The following is a 22,975-nucleotide window of genomic DNA, read 5'->3' as shown; positions in this document are numbered from 1 at the left end:
GCACACGATATCATGAATTTGAGCTGTTTTTGGGTTGACATGCATATGCAAAACGTAACGTAACTTCAGAACGGTGTATTAGGTCTCAAAATATGCGGGAGACTTCAATGAAAAAAGTCATGAAACGACGCGGCAAAATCTTTGCGCGTTGCGGAATCGTGGCGCGAAACATCAGGGGGGGGGGGGTCAATTTGACCCCCCAGTTAAAATAGGGTTAAAGGACAAGTAGCCACCTCTGCGGTTGCACAAACATAAAATATGGAAATTAATCCTGCACAAAGTCAGTATCCTGCAATCTACAAGACCTATTATGCTAATAGCTGATAAATGAAAACATTCACAGATGTTAAAACTAGCTGTAATTTCATGCCAACAGTACTGGTACAATCAACATGCCACCAATGACTTCACAAACAGGTCAATTGCATGTTACTAAAGTTTTGCCTGCTTTATGTACACATATAGATATTCACTCCACAAAGACATTTGTGTTTGGGTGAGGAGGTGTTAGGTGAATGTAAATATCCAGCTCTTGATTTGTAGATTTTCTCTATACACAAGTATCAAAATTGCACACAATTTATATGCTGATTTTGAAAATTTGAAAGATCAATTAAGCACATCATAGCGTCAAGACTTTGATACATGTCATGCCTTAGCTTATTTCTAAATGTGAAGTGTGTTTATCAGGATAGTCTCCCTTGCCACGCAGGAGAACCTCCATCATTTGGTACATGATACAAACTTTGGTGCATATTTATCATAATCACACATTTGATGGAATATATTATGTGCAAATATTGAGTAGCATTCTTTACAAAGTGCATTGCAAATCTCTTTTAATGTTTTCCAATAATCCATTTCAACGAAGTCTTGGTTAAATTAATTCTGACATGATTTCACACATCTATATGTTCACTGAATAACTGTCTGCTTATGGTCTATATATAAAAACCACAGATTAATAAAGATATCATTACTGATGATACTTTTTTTGTCAAAGTGTCTACAAGAAATCTGCAAACATACAGAATGCATGCTTCTCATGATCTCAAGCAAACGCACAAAGTCTTTACATGCTATACATGTGGATGGTTTCAATGTTGGATTGAGAGTAAGGTGGACTGCAAGTTAAGAGAAGGTATCATACAATTCAATTCATTGCTACAACCAGAAGTTACAGAATGTCCTCTGACAAAGGGGAACACAAGATATGCTACAAAGTCTGCTATGGCACAACAGTTTGACATCATTGTACCAACACTTGTACAGCATTGCTCTGTTTGCACTTCAGTCTAAAAAGTGCAGGTTCTTGGGCGACAGGGTCACCAGACATCTGATCGCTACAAGATGACAGCACCTGCACAACTGCAGCAGTCTGAGCACTGGATTGAGAAAAACATTTGGTCTGTAGTCAAGGACCTCCAAAGTTCCTAGAATTGTGGAGGTCACAAATATAAGGACACTATTGTATCATCACTGCGTCCCATCGGTTCGTGATGACTGCCAAAGGGGGTGTGTCTCAAGGGATAGCCTGTTGGCCCTCATCAAGGCCTCCATCTCCTACTGTCCACTACAAGGGAGATGGACACAGACACACAGTGTCAATGTTTCTTTAAGTGCTGGGTGTTAGGTCCAAGCAGGCTAAAATATGCTACACTGTTGATCACTGCACCACAGAAGCAATGCACATAAACACAGAAGCTATTTTCTAGTCTTCTACAACGCTCCTGCAGCAAGACCTGATGAAGACACATTCAGTTCTGACCAACTGGTTCCCCAACAGCTGTTGAGATGATAGACTGAATCATCCACACACAGGGAATAATGCTGGACTGCTGTTTATTCTTGTACTAGTGTCTACTCCACAGTTTGGAAGTGCTAGGACTCTGCTTTTGGGTCAATGACTTGAGGCTCCTCACTACTAACCACAGAAGTTGAGAGCAGATTTCTAAAAGGAACATATATCCATGCATTCAATCACTATCTCACAGACGGGAAAGGCCAAGGGATAGGTCTAGATGTCTACGACACGCTGCTTCCTCCACTGCTGGTTCGAAGGCCATGACCTGCCATCATCTGTCGCACGGCCATGATTTCGTTGTCAATGTATCTGTCCATGTTCTCCTCTCCTTTCAGAAACCTTTCCAGCTTATCAATGCAGGCATCCTGGTAGTCATGTATCCACCTATTGAATGAAAGACCAAACTGGATTAATCAAGACTGTATGTGGTGGAGAAATTTAATATCCAAAGTAACTGTCACATGGAGATTTGGGCAAAATTGCACAAATTTTTCTCACATATTGGTTGTTGAAATACAGGTTAAGTGACACCCCCATCAGGACTCATGAATAACTGTGACAAGCATGTGACTTCAATGTCACTTGCAGAAAATCCATATGCTTGCACACACAATATGTCAATATTTTTATATTTTCAGGAAAGAAACACTTTTGTCGATCTGAACACATCCCCCCCCCCCTTCCAACCTAGCAAGGCCAAAAAAGATCTGTGTGTATAGGTAACCAAGGAGTGCCACTGAAGATACAACTTATCAAATTGTTATACTGGTTAGTCAAATCAAAGTCTATGACTGGATAAGCACAATCATGTGTAATGTAAGTTTGTAATGTTCGTTTGCAGGCAGAACATTTACATCATATTGGATGGCAATAAATGGAACACCAACAAATTTTGCACAAGTTAGGGCCAATGTTGCATGAATCACAAAGATAAGTGCAATATTGGCTCTACTGAGTGCAATTTCAAATAAATAGCTGTAGAAAGCAGTTAACAAAATTTGAAGTAGAATCTGCTGTCTGCACTAAGTTGTGACTTGGAAGAGTTTGTATGCTCGTAGAGTTTGCACATATAGCAGGTGTACATGCGTTCATCAAGACAAAATAAGACAAAATATGATGTATTATAGCATGGCCACTTTACTACGGTAGCCTATGGTAAATTAATACAGTAGCCTACTGAATGTGTTGCACTGAATATAATATGCTCTGATATTGCACATGAATATCAAGCAGACAAAAGTACACATTTTTACTGCACTGCTAAAATGCCTTACATAGATAATAATGCTTTGTTCTTGCATGGGAGAACCTCAAATGGCAAAGGAGGCTAAGTAGCTAGAATCCTTGCAGTATACAGAATTTATCTCAAAGTCTTTTGGGTGCTCAAAACAATATCTACTTCAGCACAGTTTGTGCGACGAAGTTGAGGGTATGTGTTCTTAAAGTGCTTTGCTAACCCATGTAACTTTATCAATTATAGCTTTTGTGTTGGAAATACATGGAATGTCCTGACCTCACAGTTTGAAATACTTATTGTAAGGAGGGCACAAGTCCCTCAAAAGGATTTTAAAACCTTCAGGTAAATCATTCTACATGTTCCCTCCCAAGCCAGTCATCATCTATATGATGAAATGAATGTGTGTCTATCATGACAGAATAGTTTTATTTCTTTCTCTTGGACAATAATGCTGAAGTTAACATTTAATCAGAAAGGTGTTTTTTTAAAGGCACAGAGTCTCCTCTGTACATCCCAATCTTAGGAGCTGTCTCTTACTTGATGCCATTGAAGAAGCAAATTCCCTTCATGTCTTCTGGAAGGTCATCTGACTTTGGCCACTTGAAGTTGTCAATGACGGGCACAATATTGCACTTGCACTCAAGAGCAGTTACAATTTCCTGGAAGAAATGATCAATACATTCTCTGCATTTGTCTTTGTGATAGATATATGTGACTCTAATGGTACTGAAGTGATACAACTCTTGCTAATGTTCATCAGTTACTTACTTTTGATCTGCAGTGTTTTGGTAACATGACTGACTTATTTCCTACAAGTTGTTGATTTACAGACGTAACAGAGATCCAACAAAACAGATGTAAATGAACACTAGCTGGTCCATTTTTGCATTTCCCTTTTGTGAGAATTACCTTTCGTTATTGGTCTTTCTAATACATGCGAAGGCCTCTGTTAAACAATCAAAGCTATCACCATTTTTTTAATATGGCATGAAAAGAACTGATCTGAAATACCTTTGGTGTACTATACTGCAAGAATGTGGGAGCATTGGGGAACTCTTATGTCATATTAAAAGGACATCGTGCTTATTGACTAACTGGCATTCAGGTCAGCAAAACACATGCTTCCTATATCTATCTGAATTCACCTAGCATTTCTTGAGCTTTCCTCAAGAGGCAAACTACTGAACAATGTCAGCCAGGAGTGTCAGCCAAACTACTTCTGTAAGACAAGATCCTATGCTGCCCTGCTCACCCTGTGGACCCAGTCCTTGTGTTCTTTGTCTCCCATGCAGCGGTCCAGAGACCCAGCAGACAGTACCAGCACAAAGCTCTTGGCGCTGCGCACACTGTTTAGCAGGTTGTTGTCAAACTTGCCAGCCTCTAGTTTTTCCACATCGATGAAGACGGTAAAGCCACGCAGCTGGAGATGGACCTTGAGGAGACTGTTGCAGGGAAAACAGATGGAGGATGAGATGGAGGGCATATCAAAACATCCTGTACAAACTCTATGCACTTGTTTCCTACATGTAGTTTGTTTGGAAGTTACAGTCATTGTCAGCTACACAAATTGAAATCACCGAGGCAGCAACTAGCTACTCACAACTAATTTGAACAGCTGATCAACTTTAGTCAGGCTGCTCCATTATTGACTGCGATTATGAAAAGTTGACTTTTGTCAGGTGTACAATGAAATAGGCATGGCAAGAGTCTTCTTTGAAACGTCTGCCCTTATAATGATACCAATGCTCTTTATATCGTTATCATAACTGCTTCATCCAAAGATATAAGCATGTATAACATAGGAATAAATGGAACAAAGATAATTTGTCATGCACATGAATACAGTAGTCTCCATAATTAATACACAACTTGATGAATTACAGAAATGACTCAACTATGACAATAGGTTCATAATGTATTTTTAGATACTGTCAATTCACAGGAATGCCTGGATGTGCTAGTAACTTTTTTTTTTAATTGCACATTTAGATGTCTTCACTAATGGTAAACCACAAAAATATTTGTGGATAACATTTCAAAGAAGGGCCCCATTTTGAATGACTAGAAGAAACTTTTCACAATTTATACAATGTATGTGGCAGTTTTCAAGAATCTGTACAGAGGTTTTTTCTTCTAAAGACATGGGTATTAAGTAACTAGGGTCCAATTTGCACAATCATGACTCTGTTTAGTTAGAACAAACATACATTTACACAAATGTATTTCTCAATTCAAATTGCTGTTTTGTTTTGTTGTTGAGTTGTTTTTTGTTGTTGTTGTTTTTTTACAGAGAAAATATGAGCATCATTGCTTTCCATGATCCCAAACAGGTTTTGTTGAATAAAAATTTTTCATACATGGCAAACCACAAACAAACAACCAACCTTATAATTTGTGTCTCTCGATGTTGCTATCCCTGACATTGTCATAATTAAAGTATAACCTCTCCATATCACACATTGTCATTTTATATATATTGCTACTTTTGCTGCATATCTGCAGCATACAGTAGCCTTTGGATGTGACCTGTTACCCACCTGGCCAGCAGGGAGCCTGTAGACCTTCTGTAGCTGATGAAGACATCAAGGCTCTTCCTGGGCTGTTTTTGAGTGTCACCCTGGTCTGTTAGCTGCTTCGTCTCATTCTGGGGGCTATCAAACACCTGTGGGTATGACTCCAAACCTGTGAAAGGAAAACAGCAACCCTTTAAGTGAGCTACAGGTCAATTCAGTCTCTTTTCCTCACAGAAACAGTATTTCTTTATGCCTAGAAATATGCAGATTTTTCTCTGTATGCTGTAATTGTATGGTGTATTCATGAAGTCAAAATTAAGACCTTGACCACTATTCACGTATATTGTGGCGCTCTTTGTTGCAGATGCATATGTAAATAGCGTTTGAAAATAATCACACATTTTGAAACAGCTTCACACTTTTCACCTCTGAGTCTGAAATTTGTCACAAACCAACCCTTTCTTGGTAATCCAAGTTGGTAAGGTCATGCATGCATGCATAAATATGTTTTGTTTTGTTTTTTTAGTTACTACCACAGGAAATGCAAATCAAAAGTTTCAATTACACACTAAATACATGTTGATAAGATTACTGTATTTTTATGATTTTTGTACATATTCCAAGTTAAGATTGATAACTTTCCTTCCCCTGTATTTCAAAATGAAATTTTGCCATCACATGTGAACAAGCTTTTTCTAGGTTTCTACACATTCACAAGTCTTCCATGAGCTTTATCACGTCTGCAGCTGATGAGATATCATCAAAAAATATTTGATGGGTCACCATTAATTTCATGAGAGAGGCATTGTTTTTATCATTATCTAGAGTATCATCTTTTAATCAATTGTTATTAAATCTTTTCATTATTTTGCTAGATCAATGAAAATGCAAGGGAGAAATAATGGGGAAGATTTTTTACATGCTACAATGCTATTTTGCACAGATATAGGTGATGCAAAAGAGCAGCTTAAAATGCAACTTATAATGTATGTATCCTCCCCAACACACACACACACACACACACACACACACACACACACACACACACACCTATGCACCAATCCTATACACAGTGCCTGTACAGCAGATATTAGCTCTCAATATCTGGGCTTGATAATGAAAATGCTGCAGACTTGCTTTTCAGATATAAACCAGAGGCCTCCTGGTCTAGTGTTCACATACGTATTGCACTTCACCTGAAGCAAATTATTACCTCCGCCAAGGAAGGAGGTTATGTGATCATTGCCTTGGTTTGTCTGTTTGCAAAATAACTCAAAAAGTAGTGAACAGATTTGAATGAAACTTGCAGGAAAAGTTGATAATGACACAAAAACAGATTAATCCCACACTGAATTGATGTTTCTTCAGATCTGAGTTCTAAATCATAGCTGCCCTTCAGAAGGTACACAGATGAATATTGGAATGGATAGCAAGGAAGCAACTACAGAGCAATTTCAACTGTCTTGAAAATAAGATATCCAAAATTAAAGGTTTCATTCATCACTTACATCAGAAATATATAGAGCCATGATTTTATGACAGACAAAATATACAATACAGTGTTATCTTACTTCTTTACGCAATCTATTAATCATCTTTTAAATATTGATCAAAACAAAATTAACTGTAATAGAACAAGAGATGAGGTGAAGTTTTTTTTCCGTTTTGTTTCAAAGGATAGGTCTTCTACGGTCTCTTCACTATCAGCTTGCTAAATGTAAGCCTGGTGGAGTCCCTTCATGCTGATTAACAATCAATCATACCAAACACCCGAGATGATGCATGGTAGGCATACATTACCACATGTGTATCTTCATACTAAAAAGTAAGATAATTTAAATACAGGTACCTATGTGAGAAAATATGATGCTGAACACATTTCATGTATAGAAAATGCCAGTAGGAGACACATAAAACAAAATCCCACATATTCAAGGTCTAAATTTTCCTGTGGCTAGTTCCGGGTTGTTTTACAGTCCAGTTTCTCCTTAATCAATGACTTACACTTATATGTAAGATGTTCAGTTCCATGAAGAGCCATTGATTCTGACCACACATTTTCAACTTTCACTTTGAAAAAAAAAATGATTAGGACTCGAATTTGTACTGGTGGTTGGTAAACTACTCAGAGTTTCACTTAAATTATTCACGGGAAACTACTTGAGAATGTGGTGTAACAATGCTAGCATTAATAAACCTTGTGTCATGTACCCTGACAGGAGATTGTATCACCAGTGTAAAAATGTGGTCACATAAAATGCTATTTCACACCTGCAAGCAGCAGGAAAATTGGTACAAACAGCACGTGAAACAATAATGTAAAAACAAAGAATTTGATACCATTATTCTACTTAACTCCTTCATATCTCGCTATATTGATATTACACAATGTTAAGGGTGCTTTTGGAGAAGACGTCACTAGAGAACCTAAATGGATCACAAAACAAGTAGAACAAACAAGTTACTAGTACTAAGAGAACATAGTGCAGTGCCTTCATGATACCCTACATGAGATGGCATGTCTATGTATTAAACGTCCATGGTGTAATGTCTATGCAACTCCCATTCAAGTACACGTACACACTCACACATACAGAGCAGGTGATCAATAGCTAGCATCTAGCTGCCTGCATCTGTAAATTCAGGAAGCTGGGAGTATACCATGGCATTGATTGAAACCATTTCTCACATGAAGTCTGTGTACAACTCTACACACTATTTTGTAGCAAGCTTTCCTTCTTTTTTTTCTTTTTTTTTCCCAAGTGGGCAGTTTCGGTGCTTGTGTCAGTATGGTAGTTTCTACTCGAGATGCTTTTTTTCCCCTCAAATCCTATAATCAGATAAAAGGACACAACGCAAGCAGTCACATTCACAGAGGCAATATCTTAACTAAAGTGCTGTCTGGTAATTATGGTCAAAATTTGGAAAAAGATGATGAAGTAGGCAATGAAAGATTCTGCAAATACATAGATATTCCAGATTGTCCACACAGGAGTATGTTAGCATCATCTGAAGATATTAAGCTATTTGGTTTGCAAATATTTTCATAAATGTGTTACAATTGCAATAGCATGCAAATACTAATGTTGTAAATGTGCCATTAAACACAGAACATGCCACACAGCAGTGTAATGGGACTTGTACAACAATTTCATGTGTGGTTAAATTCACTATCAGGAACCATACAGATGGCATGAGAAGTATTATCACTTTTCAAGAAAAAGGTAAGTGATTTCCAACCATGGAAGCAATTCACAACACATTTGCATCATGGGAGACAACATTTTAGGGAGTTGTTAATTTTGTGAATAGCAGTCACCTCCTGACTTTTTGAAAATTAAAACAAAAGGATAAAGAAGAAAGTTCTATAATGCATACAGACAGTTCCATTATGTGAAGTTGATATGCAGAAGCTTGGAACAGTAGAGTGGAATAACCTCATCCCATGATCATCTGCAATTCACATTTCGTAAAGCTTATGTACTCTATTCCACAGCACACTAACAAAGCATTCCTTTTAAGCAAAAAGCCTTCATTACAGATGATCAGTTTATTCTGCCAGTGGGATTAAATGGAAATACATCATACCCTTTACTTTATTCCATGCTGTGTTAACAAAAAAAAAAAAAAAACCCTAGTCCTGCAAAAGGTTAATATTTCACCAAGGAGTCTATATAAACCATCAGACCGCGTAATTTGTTGATTTCAGGGTAAAATGCAAAGCATTCACAACAGACTATAGTATCCACGATGAAAATATCCTATTAGACAATCTTATGTTCAATATACATAAGTGTGATTGTCAAAAAATATAAATGATGTTACTTCTGACATCAAAGACTGGTCAATCGCACTAAACAAATCTTTAAAAAAGTGACTGACACTTCGAAACATAAGATGTTAATAAAATCTGTTGATTTTTGCTGTGCAGGTGTTTGTGTGTGTATATTATATTCAGTGGCAATGGAATTACACAAAAGAGCAGTTTTTTTTAGGATGACAGCTACTGCTACGCTGTACCTACAGATTACACTGGTAATATGCTACAGTAGATATTACCATTCACATTCAAGCTTTAGACAAACATTGCCATTGGTTTTGAAATCTACAGCAAGATGCATAATCATTTCCTCCCTCACAGGAATTACCTACATCTATCAACCTATCCCCTACCCCCCCCCCCCCCGACAAACAAACGACTTTCCTAGCTGAAGTCATGACCTGAAAGTCAGAATCTTTTCCCCGTTCATTGACCTTTGACTTCAGCCCAAGTCATTGTATCTGAAAATTGTAATACTGAAGAATTTTGAATAAAACCTTCAACTGTCAACTTAAGCTCAAGATGCTGTTTTTGTTGTCATAGATTGTGTTAACGATATCTGGGGCATATGAATGACTAGATGGTCACTCCAAACACATAATGCCACAGGCAACCTTTAGGGCAGAGGCATAAAAGAAAAAAGCAATCACGCAGAGAAATAAATATGCCATTTGCAGAACACACAAGGATCACTCTGATTCCAGTGTAGGTGCCAAGTGTTCACAGTCACGCATGCTTACCTTGGAATGTTTTTTTCATGGACATCTTACGAGGAGCAAAAGGAGGAACAGGATCGGAATATGGATTGAAAGCTGGAAGGAAGATAACAAAAGACGAGTGTGCCACAAACACAGACACACACAAAAATAATATGAAATCAAACAAAAACAAGGGGAGTGAAATTATAGTAATACAATGAATATAAAAAGAGCAACATAAAGGAGATATGAACAAAATGACAGACTGCATCTTTACTGGGTTCTTGCATCATGCGGTGAAGGTGAGACTTTCAAAGAGTTGTTATACAATACAGGGATACAGCAAGATCACCTTGACACACAAAACAAAATATGCACAAGATTATACTTGGAAGGTACACTGATAAGCATATGCTTGTGCAACAAGTTCTTCCCTCAGAATCTAACCTTATGATCAAAACTCTACAATATTCTGCAATTATCTATGTAATCCATTTTCTCTGAAACATTTTAAGCATATATAATGCCTTTGGCGATCAAATCTGCTGCTCACTTATCAGTGTTTTACTTATGAATTCTTCATTTGAACATTATTTGTGTCAATAGTTTTTGTTGTTTGCATTTTTTCCACTGAAAGCTCACACATGAGTCAACATGGATGCTTTTGAAGAAGCAAGACGTTTCGGTCATATCTAAACCAAGAACCAAAATAATCATCATTAACAATGCTGTATGACAACAACAACAACAACAAAATGGTAGGCTGAATCACTTATAAAAATCTAGACAGTAAAGTGTTTACCTCAAAACATTTTGCATACATATCTCATATTTCAAACTGTAGCATTTGACTAAACAGCCCACTATTGGACATGTATGCCATACAAAATTTAGATATTAAAGTTATCTTAAAATGTTACTTCCTATTCTCACCACAGTAGTTACATAACTCACCACAGAAACATAAGATAATATATTTCACTGCATTGTAATCTAGAAAGAATATTTGGCTCAAATATCCAGCAGTTGATTTTGTCTGGGAGACCTAAATTTTTTCTACTACAATTATAACAATGACAATATGATTTGTGATAACAAAATCAAAAGCGGTTTTCATGATAATGAAATATGTGACATTTTGTGTAGCTTTAGCACTGAGCAAAGGGTGTCGTAAAACATGTTATCCAAAGAGAAAGTATACCCAATGTGCTGTGAGGCTTAGTCATACAATATTAAAGGTCAGAATGTTTCATAAAACTACAGGAAGGAGCTGTCAAACTGCCTTTTTGAGTATTGACTTCACTGATATATAACTTTATGCAATCATTAGACGATAATGACACAACTCTGCAAAGGGAATCCAGTTTGAGAGAGCTGCACTGAAATGTCACTTAAACCACATGTTGGATGTAATATACGTATGGTTGGTGCAATGGCGCATTACACATGTTGTGCAAGAATGGGGTAGGGTATTCAAAAAGAAGAATATATGCATGTAAAATCAATAGCATGTGATGGTCTAAAAAAAAAAAAATGCACAACCCTCTAGAGCTCTCTCTCAAAATCATACCTAGATCAGCTGGGGTTATGCATGTGTACATGAATAAAAACTAAACAGGTCACCATATAGGTTCCATAAGAATTTCCTCTTGCAGTGAAATTCTATGAAACTTGTACCCTGAAGTCATGATTACTTCTTAATATGTATTCATCACAATGGGGTATCTTGCTCATCACAAAAGAAAATACACTGAAGATGCAAAGTGTAAACTTGGATTGCTCGCTGAAAAAGGAAGAAATGCCCAAGTCATTTTTATATGTGATGGCTTAAAATGACCACAGAAACATATTTAACACCAGTAATAAAGTATTGCTTCCCTACATACAGTGATTATCTTTAGGATCCGTACTGGTGGCTGGGAAGAAATAGCCAACAATTTTCCATGGTCCCTTTGCACTATAATAGCCTGAATATGATCACAGAAGAAATCAACAATCCTGAACAGAAACCATTTATCAAACACAGTTCTGAAAAAAAAAAAAAAAAAACTATTTTCCTACATATTCACTAGAGGCAGGATAAAACTAGGGGGATGCAATTTGAAATGGAATTGATATGGCCATGACCTATCACTTACTTTAAGTGGATGATATGATTTCAGATATATACAAGTATAACCTCTCTAATGTTCATAGCTTTAGTAATTCAAACCCCCATATCTTGTTCTACTAGTAAAGGTAATTTCAATTCCCTTGGCATGATGTATGGTGACAATCTGCTTGGCTGACAGCCTACCTGGAAGGTACTATCATGGTGCAGTAAAATAAAGCTGACACTCCAAGCTACAATGTTCATACTGGTGTATGAACAGGACTCGCCAACCACTTAGAGCAAGACTAAATCCCATGTCCAAAAATTCTACTCAAATACCATGGTAACGGAAATTCAACACCACAAAATGATCATCCATGTGCCACAAAAAACAAAAGGCAGCAAAACCATGAAGTATGCCTAAAACATGCTGCACAACCGAGTTTATCTATTCATTTGACTGCTACAGTGATGGGGGAAACAGCAGCTATACCAACAGATGTGCAACACAGCCATCTACATTTCTGAGCTCTGGAAAATGGCACATTATTGAATGATAATGAAACAAGGAATATTGAAACAGAACCAAGGAAATGTCAAAAAAGGAGCATAGCACAATGACTGTATCTGGGTAAGAAATGCTCCCTCAGGTTCTCTGCCACAATGCAGTTAAGAACACTATCATAACAATCTACAACAGATGCCAAAAGAAAAGGGTGACAAGCTACAAGCCTAAAATCTAAGCCCTGAATGTAGATCAAATATTATATCTACAAGTTTAACACTTTTAACAGGGATTGAGATTAATGAAAGACCCTAGCTGCAATATTCTACCCAAAGTACTATTTACTAACATGTGAGGAATGCTACAAGACATTGATTTTGTGTAACACAGCATCAACAAACTTAATGTATAAAAAGTAAAACAATATGCAAACAAAGAGGCTATATCTTGCAACCATGAACATTTATAAATCATCTGCAAATGCACATGTAGAAGGCACTTGATAAAATCAGTATATTTTGCTTATCACAGGGTAATCATACCCTTTGACAGAATTTTATTGGGTTTGTGTTTAATGAGATCTGCATTTCCTTTGAACACACTTTGTCATGGGCCATACAATATCATATTACTATCATGGAATAAACTTTAATATCTGGACCTAAAAGTTGCAACCATCATTACTGGGAAAAAGTGTATTTTCACTTTCACAAGTGCACAAATAAAACCCTTCAAAACACAGGCCGCTTCAAACTACCAGAGTATGTTGTTTCTCATCCTAACAGACTGAAAGATATCTTTGCATCAATTGTCATCAAGTAATTTTATGCAAAGCTGTTTATACTAGCTTTGCCTAGTTAGGAAAGACATTTCATTTAAAAGGAAAAATAAAATTTCTTTATTGAACTGTTTGATTATATATAGGTGATGTCATTGCCTTAATTATCATCCTGTTACATGGTGAATTTGATTTCATCTCTATATGCTCACCATCTCTGTTTGTATGTGGCTTGTTCAAAAGCTAGGTTCAAAAGGTTTGTGACAGGACTAGACATGCTGACCTCTGGCAGATGCCTCATAACTTGTCAACTCTACACTGTCTTCCTTCCTCTGTGTGACATCCTCCCTTCCTTTGTCACCTTAATAAATGCCACAGCCACAGAGACAACACCCTTCTCTGTACAAGGAGTCTACCTCATCCCTGGAAACACCTGGATAGGAGCCTAATGATGCAATGCTTGCCTTCCACAAGGAGCCAAGTTAAGTCTAGTAGTACCCACCAGCTATATGGGCGTCCTTCATTCACACTGTCAGAATATCTGCCTAAATCATCTTGTGGCTGATGATAAAATCATGAAAGCAGGCCTGCTACTGTATGGCACCTGCTTCTTCCTGGGTTTGATGACAAACTGAATCTTTCTAGACGCACTATACCTGACTCTGGCTTCCCTTGGGATGACAGAGGGCTTCTTTTGTTCTATGGTTAACTGTATGAATTAGTCAGTAGGTATAAGGCAACCCTATGTCAGCCATTAACATAGTGAGTTTAAAGCTAAATTCACAGAAGTAGCTGTTACTCTCCCTAGCAAATATTTGACATTGATTTCGTAATGGTCTTCTCCTGATTTGTCAACCCCGTACTACCTTTATCCAACTGTATATCAATGCATATGGGTAATTCCATGAAGTTGGGGCAGTGTCCATGTAGCATCGTGATATTTGAAAAATACATTTCAGCATAACTCAATATTAATTATGCTATACATTTATTGTTTGTAGGATTTACATTTGCATTGAGGCCACACATTTTCCTGGAAATTTTGTGCCATTCAGACTCAATTTTGATGAAGTTATTAAACAATATGTAACGGTGTCCTGTAGCATCGTGACGTGTCCATGTAGCATCGTGAAATTTTAAAATTTGGTCCTCAGAGACAAATTATGGCAATTAGCTTGACCAAAATTTGATGCAATATGCATATTTACTAGATTAGTGAGATAGCTAAATATCCCAAATTTCCTGTACACAGTTTTAATTTTAAAAGAAAATTACAAAATGTATCACGATGCTACGCGGTGTCCTTTTTTGTTACATTTGGTGGACACCGTGTAGCATAGTGACACATTGTGTAATTTTCTTGTAAAAGTAAAACTGTGGAAAGGAGAGTTAAGATATTTAGCTATCTGACTAATCTAGCAATTATGCATATTATATCAAATTTTGGTCAAGCTTATTGCATTAATTTGTCTTTTAGGACCAGATTCTAACTATCACGATGCTACATGGACACGTCACGATGCTACAGGACACGGTTACTTTTTTTAAAAATAACTTCATCAAAATTGAGTCTGACTGAAACAAAATTTCCAGGAAAATGTATGGTCTCAATACAAATGTAAAGCCTATAAAGAATATATGTATAGCATAATTAGTATTGAGTTATGCTAAAATGTAACACTTTGTGCCCCAACTTCATGGAATTACCCATATATCAATTTGTAGTTGATATTGATACTTCTGTTTGTAATGATTTTGTAGAGGGCATTAATCAAATATCTTGTGACTTGACTTTAACATGGTTATGGCACACTATGAAGTCTCTGAGGAGTAAAGAATTTAGTTTCAAACTAAATCATGAAACGATAAAAGAAAACAATCATTATGCGTGAAGCTGATTGCAAAGATAGGATTATTGATACAAATGTTAGCCCTTCATGACACTGTTAAATTTGATAGTATCAGTGACATATTTATCAACACAACTGCTTACCACTGCTTACCACAGTATACAGCTTGCACTGCATTTCCTTTCCACATAAATTTTAAAGATAGGACACTCCTCACACGGAAGAAACTAAATCATCCTCACTTTTGTAAACAAATGATGCTCAGCTGAAGACTTTATTGTGTCCTCATTAAACTTGCAGGCTGCAATGATATATGAATATGCAATGTATGTGCAGGAGCCACAATAGCTGGTTAACATAAATCAATTTCACCAATGCCTGAAGACATGGCATCGTACACAGCCAAGTCCTAATTCAAGATACTATTTTTCTAAACTGTATTTTCAAGGTACATCATCCAGTCGTATGTTGATCATCAAGGTCTATGTTACATATCAATTCCTCTTTAACTAACTGATGAGATATGACTTGCTTACACATATTATTTTTTTCCAAAGCACACTTTCTAGTAAACTTCTCAAAATATCAGTAGGCTGAAGTGATACAGACATATTGACTGTTATTCAAAGTTGAGTAACTTCCTTAGCAGCATTCTCTTGACTTTTATGAGTAAAATAGTGAAGTGATCAAAGCAAAATTATTTCAATGTTTTCTTATTGTCTTCTTTCCTAAAATGCAGCAATCTCTGTACCATTCAAGTTAGCATCATATAAATATACAGTGTATGTTGTAGACATCAACCACCATGTCTGGTGGTACACTAGGCACGCTTAGACCGCAACCATGTCTTGCATTCCACAGAGTCATCAAACACTTCTTCAGCTTTGATCCAGACCATTATCTGTGTTCCAGAATCAAAGTGGTGACATGCCCTGTTTCATGCAACTTTGGTTCCTAACATTCTCTTGAATATGAATGTTTCCTGATTAACCATGGGCAAAAAAAAAAGTCTAAAGCCTATGTGTGGATGTGCTGAAGTGAGGTGGGTAGGAGACCAGCAAGAGAGAGAGAGAGAGAAAAGAGACTTACCCCATGGATGGATTGCCTTGAGAATCTTCATACGGTGGACACCATTTGTTATACCACCATCATCTTTGAGATGGCCATCAGTGACAAAGGGCAAAAGGTTCATGTCAATGCCACAGTGGGTTAGATTGTGTGTGTACTGAGGATACTCTGGACCTAGTGTCTTCAGCCAGTCATACAGCTCCTTGTCACCACTGTTGGAATTTGACTTTAACTGGGCTAGCTCCCTCAGAAATCTATTTTAGGAAATTGAGTCAATTTGATGGGAAGAGCACACACATAAAATGTCAGGATGAATATTGATGCCTAATTCATATCTATCAAAACTACAGGTTTTACCATTCTTGACATCACTTTGTCAACTGATACAAGGAGCTCATGTTTCTAAGTGAATGAGTCCATAAATTTTCAGTCTTGGAGTTTCTGCTTTGAGTCTGTTAGGAACAGTCATATTGTCATTAGGCACTTTATCCTAATTGTCTGTCTGGAGTTCTTATGGGGGGATTTCAAACTGTTCGTCCTATAATTCTTTTATAGCCACTTCATAGGGTTTTTCTTTCACTGGAAACATAACAAATACAAAACTGAAATTCAAATTCCCACACCATGCTACACTGTCATTCGTGTTCATCATAAGCATGTTATACCACACTTCAAATTATCATGAGTTAATTGACTTGTAATCATCACTGATTTTTAAACTGTTTTTTTTTTCACCAGGGGGCTGTGTCAAAACATGTCATTCATAATTTGGTGAATACACAGACATGGTTTTACTGGACACTATGGTAATTCCGAAGGCATTATATCTCTGTGTAAAATCATGATATTCTATATACATGGGACTTTGCAGACCTCTCTCACAGAGCGATGTATGGGCTAAAATCGCCAAAATGCAACACAGAAATGGATAAATGCTTAGTGATTCACACTTTACCTCAGATCTAGAGAAGAAGATTTAGATTTATCACAAGATTTTACAGCATAAATTGTTTGAAATATTTTATGTTTGACTTCTTACCGTACAATACAAAATTTGAGCCTCATTTGCTGTTTTTCTCATTGTTGTCCACTCAGTATGAATATGTATGGTGAATTGTGTGTATGAATAGTGATTCTGATGCATGAATAAGATGTGGAAGATGTCGGAAATTCCATTCAGAAAATCATGTTCAGAATTAAAATGCAATTTTCCACCACATGAAAAGATGTTTATTTTGTGGAGGGGCTAACTTGAAGTATACTTTTCAAAAATCAGAAGTAATAATTTGCATAATTTTGCAAAATTCATAATTTTCAGGACTTTGTAGATAAGTAGTGTTATTTCTGCTCAAATTTTCGTCCCCTCGGGACAGAATTCAGAGAAACAAAAAGAAAGTGTCCAGTAATACAATACTCTCTTGCAATCTCCTTCAAGAATCGAGATTTGTCTGTGAGGTTAATGTCCTCAGAGTGTGTTATCCATCCTCACCTCCTTCTGAGAAGACTGCTCTCCATCTCAATGTCCTTGATCAGCTCCTGCTCAGTGATCGTCAGCAGCAGGTCTCCATCCACTTTGTGATTCTCAAAGCCAAAGCAAAAGTTGCTGAAACCTGCAAACAATCATTTTTTTTATATATAATAATTTGGATGAGTTGTCATCATTGGTATGCACATTGAGAACAAACCTTGAAAGCATACTCCACATATCAATGAAAATAGACATCAGTGAATAAAACCCAATACAAGCCAAAGACAGAGCCTTACATGAAAACTAAATATAAGGGCCAACAGGTGACCCGGTCTCAATTTTTGCTTCATTGTGCAATGAAGAGCAATTTACTCAGTCTTGGTAGTGGTAATGTATGTAAATAAAACCAGAAGAACTCACTGATCTTTGTATGAGTAGCAACATCTCCTTACGATACAATTAGCACAGAATACCATTCATTGTCATGTCTAAAATTGAAATCTGTAGTGCTTTCTATTGAAATATTACTGTTCATCATACATTTGCTTACAAGTGAACCAACAAACATTATCACAACCTCAAAGTTCTAAATCTTCAATGAAAATCGGTTGCCATAGGACTGGGCAGAAATATTCAAAATCTATTTGTTTGTTAGTATCCATACTGATTTTAGTTCTTTAGACAGTTGGAGAGGTCATTACCATTTTTTTTTTTCTTTTTGGCAAAGATAGACCTAAATTTGCCGATATGATACTATTTTCACCAAGTGACCCATCAATGTAAAGATAGAAGCTAACAAATGCACATAACACCCCTGATGTAAAGCACAGGAAGAACTCACCAATGTTCTTGACCCACATCTGGACCTCCTTGACACTCCAGCAAGAGATGTTAAAGGAAAGCTTGGCTGGGATCTCCTCTCCAATAGTACGCAGGGCCTGGATGGCCAGCTTGGAGGCAATCTCATTGTTTGAGCTTGCCACCTGTCGCAGGGAGCCTACTACATTGATGTCATGGAATACCTGTTGATATGGTGGGCAAGAATGAGAAACCATGAATAAGTTATCATTATTTTTGTAGCTACAGCTGTAACATAACTTACTGTGTTAAAACAGATTTCAACTGTAAGACTACCATGCATGAAATGACAAACATTGACTTTTAAGACTTAAAACAGATATGTGTAACAGTATCATCACAAGTTCCAAAGTTGTGTAATATGCTACCAAAAAGCAAAATATAGCTTTTTTCAACCCGATTATTTTGTGTAATATGCTACCAAAATGCCAAATATGGCTTTTTCCAAAATAAAAAAAATTTTTCCAAAATTAAGTATAATCGTAAAATTTATATATCATGGAAAAGAACACCTCATAATGAACACTACATGTTGCATTGTACATTTATTTTTGACATTTTATACATTATTAAATACAATACCTTTGAGAATGCCACTTCACACTGAATATCATTACAATGTATGTTACATGTTGCCATCAATCAAATGTCATTAATTGCTAAATGGAGCCCTAGCTTTCTTTCAAGAGCCCTAATACCTTACATCACAAATGTGAGTCACTATTCCGAACAGCTACATAAGTTATACAAATTACAATAGCTCTATGAATGTCTCTGAATGCTTCTAGTGTTTTCATATAAACTAGAAACTTTCAAAACTTGATTGTGACAATTAAATCTTCACCTTTGACATTACATTAATTTAACGTCTTGCCTTTGACATATTATAAATCTAATCAATGTGTCTTTGCAAAACTGTATATTAACACACTAAGCATAACTGTTCCTACCTTCAGTTGTTTTCATCCTACATGTATGCAAGAACATCCATAAAAGGGAATACAGTGTGTAGATACAGACAAATGGCCAGACAGACGAATTGATACCTTGATGCTTTCAGTGATAAAGTACTTTAAAAAGGCATTTACTCTTTCACCCCCCCCCCTAAAAAAAAAAAAAAAAAAAAAAAAAAAATGTGAGAATTATTAAAGGCCATGCTGATAATGATAATTCCATTGTGGTTATGATTAAGGTGATGGCGATAACAATAATAAAGACTGATAAAAAGATGGTGATAATAATGACCACACATGAAAAATCATGAAAAATAAAGTGAAGACAGTTAAAACGAGAATCAAGATGAAAGTTTCTACTGTGTAGGAAATGATGCACCATGCACGTAAGAAGTCCAAATCTTCATGAGTGTATCATGAAATATGGGGGAGTAGCCAGGAATTGGGCGGGCAGGGAAAAAGAATTAACGTTCGCCTTTCCTTGGTCATCTGCTATCCGCAGGTTAAATTCGCATGTCATCCAAGCTGCATCAGCATTGCTACACAGCATCCATCATTGGACAGTGCATCCCCTATATGCTGAATATTTCCCAGTGTTGTGAGGTGCTCATTGGCATGTGCATCTGTGTGTTGTGTGTGTGTTGTGTGTGTGTTGTGTGTGTATGGCCCACATCACTGTGAGCAATTTTCCAGTAAACTACAGACATAATATGTGCAGCTACGTGATCGTCATAGTACACTGCAAACCACAAATCATTCTGGTTTATTTCGTTGCACTATAGTCCTCCTCTTGCCTTCTCTCTCTCTCTCTCTCTCTCTCTCTCTCTCTATCTATCTATTCATCTCTCTCTCTCTATCTATCTATCTATAAATATCTCACTCTCTTTCTATCTCTGTCTCTTCATTTGTCTGTATGAGTACAATGACCATGTCAAGATACACAATACATCATAGCCTCCCCCCCCCCCCAAAAAAAAGCCAATACTGTAAAAGTGGAAATTTTCGTGCATTTCACACAACAGAAACTAGCACGAAAATAAAAATCACACAGATATTTTTTCTTGCTATATGTTGCAGCAATTAACATCTTGATTCTGCGAAATTAAAAATATGCAAAATTCATCTCAACCTGGCTGAGCGCGAAAAAATCCTAGGGGTATGCAAAAAATCCACTTTTACAGTAATAACAAAGACAAATGAGTTTAGCAAACAGCCTACGCCTATGAGGAAGAAATCATCAGTCATTTATGAAGAAGTAATAGAGTCAATGATATTGATACAATGTGGCATCAGTAATTGCTCACCACAAACCTGAGCTTACACACACACATATAATCTTACAAGATTTAGGCTTGCAGGTAATGAGTTGCTATGACAACAAACATTACAGATAAAAACTGAATATCTTTCAGAAGACATCCTTTTGCATGACTACAAAAGATTCAGATTTCATACTGTTTTCACATCAGCATTAGATTAACAATAGAAAGAGCTCTTGTCATTTAATTGAACTAGATTGACTTTCAATTGTAATTTCATAATTCATCAGCCCTTCTTTACATTTTTAAAACTTTATAATTAGCAACAAAATTTAACTCAAACATGAATTAAAGCTTGTAGAGAGGTGGCAGTTCCACTCTGCTTGGCATCAGAAGAAATCTTCATGAAATGTACAGGTTACTACAATAGCAAACCTATAATGAGTAATTTACAGAGACAGACATATTTGATGACTCAACTTGATAACAATATTAAGCCCATGGAAATTACACAGAAGGCAATATATGCCAATGACCTTGGGTGATGACTATGTTTCCATCAATGTGCCATTCTAATAAAACATCCTTTCCAAAATGCACATTTATTGCCATACTCTCAATGAGGTGGATTTACAGCAACCTGTACACATGCAGGAAGTTTGGGAGCTAATCTATTTCTCTCTACTGTACAGTATGTCTCATTTATTTCTGCCTTCATGTCAGCATATTTACACGAATACTTTATTCATCCTAACACGCCTCAGTCTACCCATTGTACTAATATTTTTTTTTAATGTGGGAGTGTGTGTGTGTGTTTGTGTTTGTGTTTTTTGGTGATTTTTTTATGAATCCCATCAGTGTTAAATACCATCAGGTAAGAAAGACTTAAGGAGCTTGTCTTTTGCAGATGTAGTGTTTGTCAATGTAGTTTAAGAAAGGATTTAAACTATGTACAATTGCATTCTAGTCAAATGGTTCATTTTAATACCTGGTACAATTAGGAAAGATACTATCTAAGCCCGCTTTATGAGAAGGGCTATGGAATGCTGTCAAAGTCCCATACTAGTAAGCCATGATTAAAATAAAGAGGTTGAGAAAATGGACCAGGCATACAGTGAGTAACTAAGACTGTCTTAGAGGTATGATTCTCAAGGTTAAGTTCTCAAACTCCTATTTTACGTACAGACAAAACAACACTGAAACAAGGCTGGTGTCTGGGAATAGTAAACAATCAGAACTGTGGCAGGCCTCTACACTGCTCTGTATTGGCAATTGTCTGAAGGAAACTGGAGGTTGCTGTAAAAGCTAGTAACTATGGCTACATGACACTGGCACCACTTTCATGCCTGGTTTGTCTGGTCAAAGAGAATTCTATGTAAGCCATAATTTTGTTTCCTGATCACTCATTACAGTACACCTCTTAAGTCACAGATTTGTGTAATAATTTTCATCATTACCTCATCATTTATCAGCTACTGTATGAGCCGAATATTTCGGGAGGTTTTTATTTTCGCGAATTTCGCAAGTCAGGCACTTTTCATGAAATTAAAAACTGAATAATGACTCTGATCCCGATACGAATGTGATGCACACATATACATTTCTCCGTTCAGTACAGTACTCTATGATCGTGAATTTAACCACTCACAAAATCATTGGGAAGTCCAGATTTGCAAAAATTTAGACTCGCTAAATATATGGCGTATAAAGTTTTTCATTATGTTTGTGATTTAAAGGTATGTGTGAATTGATGATGTAGGAATTTCTTTCAAATAAAAAGGAATCATCTTATTCAAAAAAACAACAAGAAATTTACTGATTGAATGTGAGCACACAACTGGTGAAAAAAAAAAATGGTCCAGGTACAAAATTATGAGAAAGAAGAAATTGAAACAAACAAAATTTCATAAAATCAAAGTTTTGTACACCTGTAATGCATTCAGCAGATTCTCTCAGTACACTGAGTAACCTCATGTCTTGCAGCCGACATCATGCTGATATGTGGATCCATTCAACTGACATATTGAGTTTGACACCACAACATTCACTCAACAGAGCTTCAAACCAGGAAA

The 22,975-nt window shown here is 36.6% G+C and overlaps 1 protein-coding gene across 1 annotated transcript in view; it reads right to left on the bottom strand.

The window, feature by feature from the left end:
- Nucleotides 1–1,105: 1,105 nt before the first annotated feature.
- Nucleotides 1,106–22,975, bottom strand: part of LOC140227082 (NAD(+) hydrolase SARM1-like) — a 57,881-nt gene continuing 36,011 nt past the window's right edge. The window contains exons 3-10 of the mRNA XM_072307511.1: nucleotides 18,675–18,855; nucleotides 17,855–17,975; nucleotides 16,387–16,619; nucleotides 10,115–10,186; nucleotides 5,579–5,723; nucleotides 4,294–4,483; nucleotides 3,579–3,700; nucleotides 1,106–2,188 (exon numbers count right to left, since the gene is read on the bottom strand). Coding sequence (XP_072163612.1) covers nucleotides 2,026–2,188; nucleotides 3,579–3,700; nucleotides 4,294–4,483; nucleotides 5,579–5,723; nucleotides 10,115–10,186; nucleotides 16,387–16,619; nucleotides 17,855–17,975; nucleotides 18,675–18,855 — 1,227 coding nt within the window. The 3' untranslated portion in view covers nucleotides 1,106–2,025. The remainder of the gene's footprint in view (nucleotides 2,189–3,578; nucleotides 3,701–4,293; nucleotides 4,484–5,578; nucleotides 5,724–10,114; nucleotides 10,187–16,386; nucleotides 16,620–17,854; nucleotides 17,976–18,674; nucleotides 18,856–22,975) is intronic.

The sequence above is a fragment of the Diadema setosum genome, chromosome 4 (assembly GCF_964275005.1).
Source record: "Diadema setosum chromosome 4, eeDiaSeto1, whole genome shotgun sequence".
Classification (NCBI taxonomy): Eukaryota; Metazoa; Echinodermata; class Echinoidea; order Diadematoida; family Diadematidae; genus Diadema; species Diadema setosum.
Note: the sequence above shows the minus strand (reverse complement) of the source record. Positions and strands in the feature narration are given on the sequence as shown.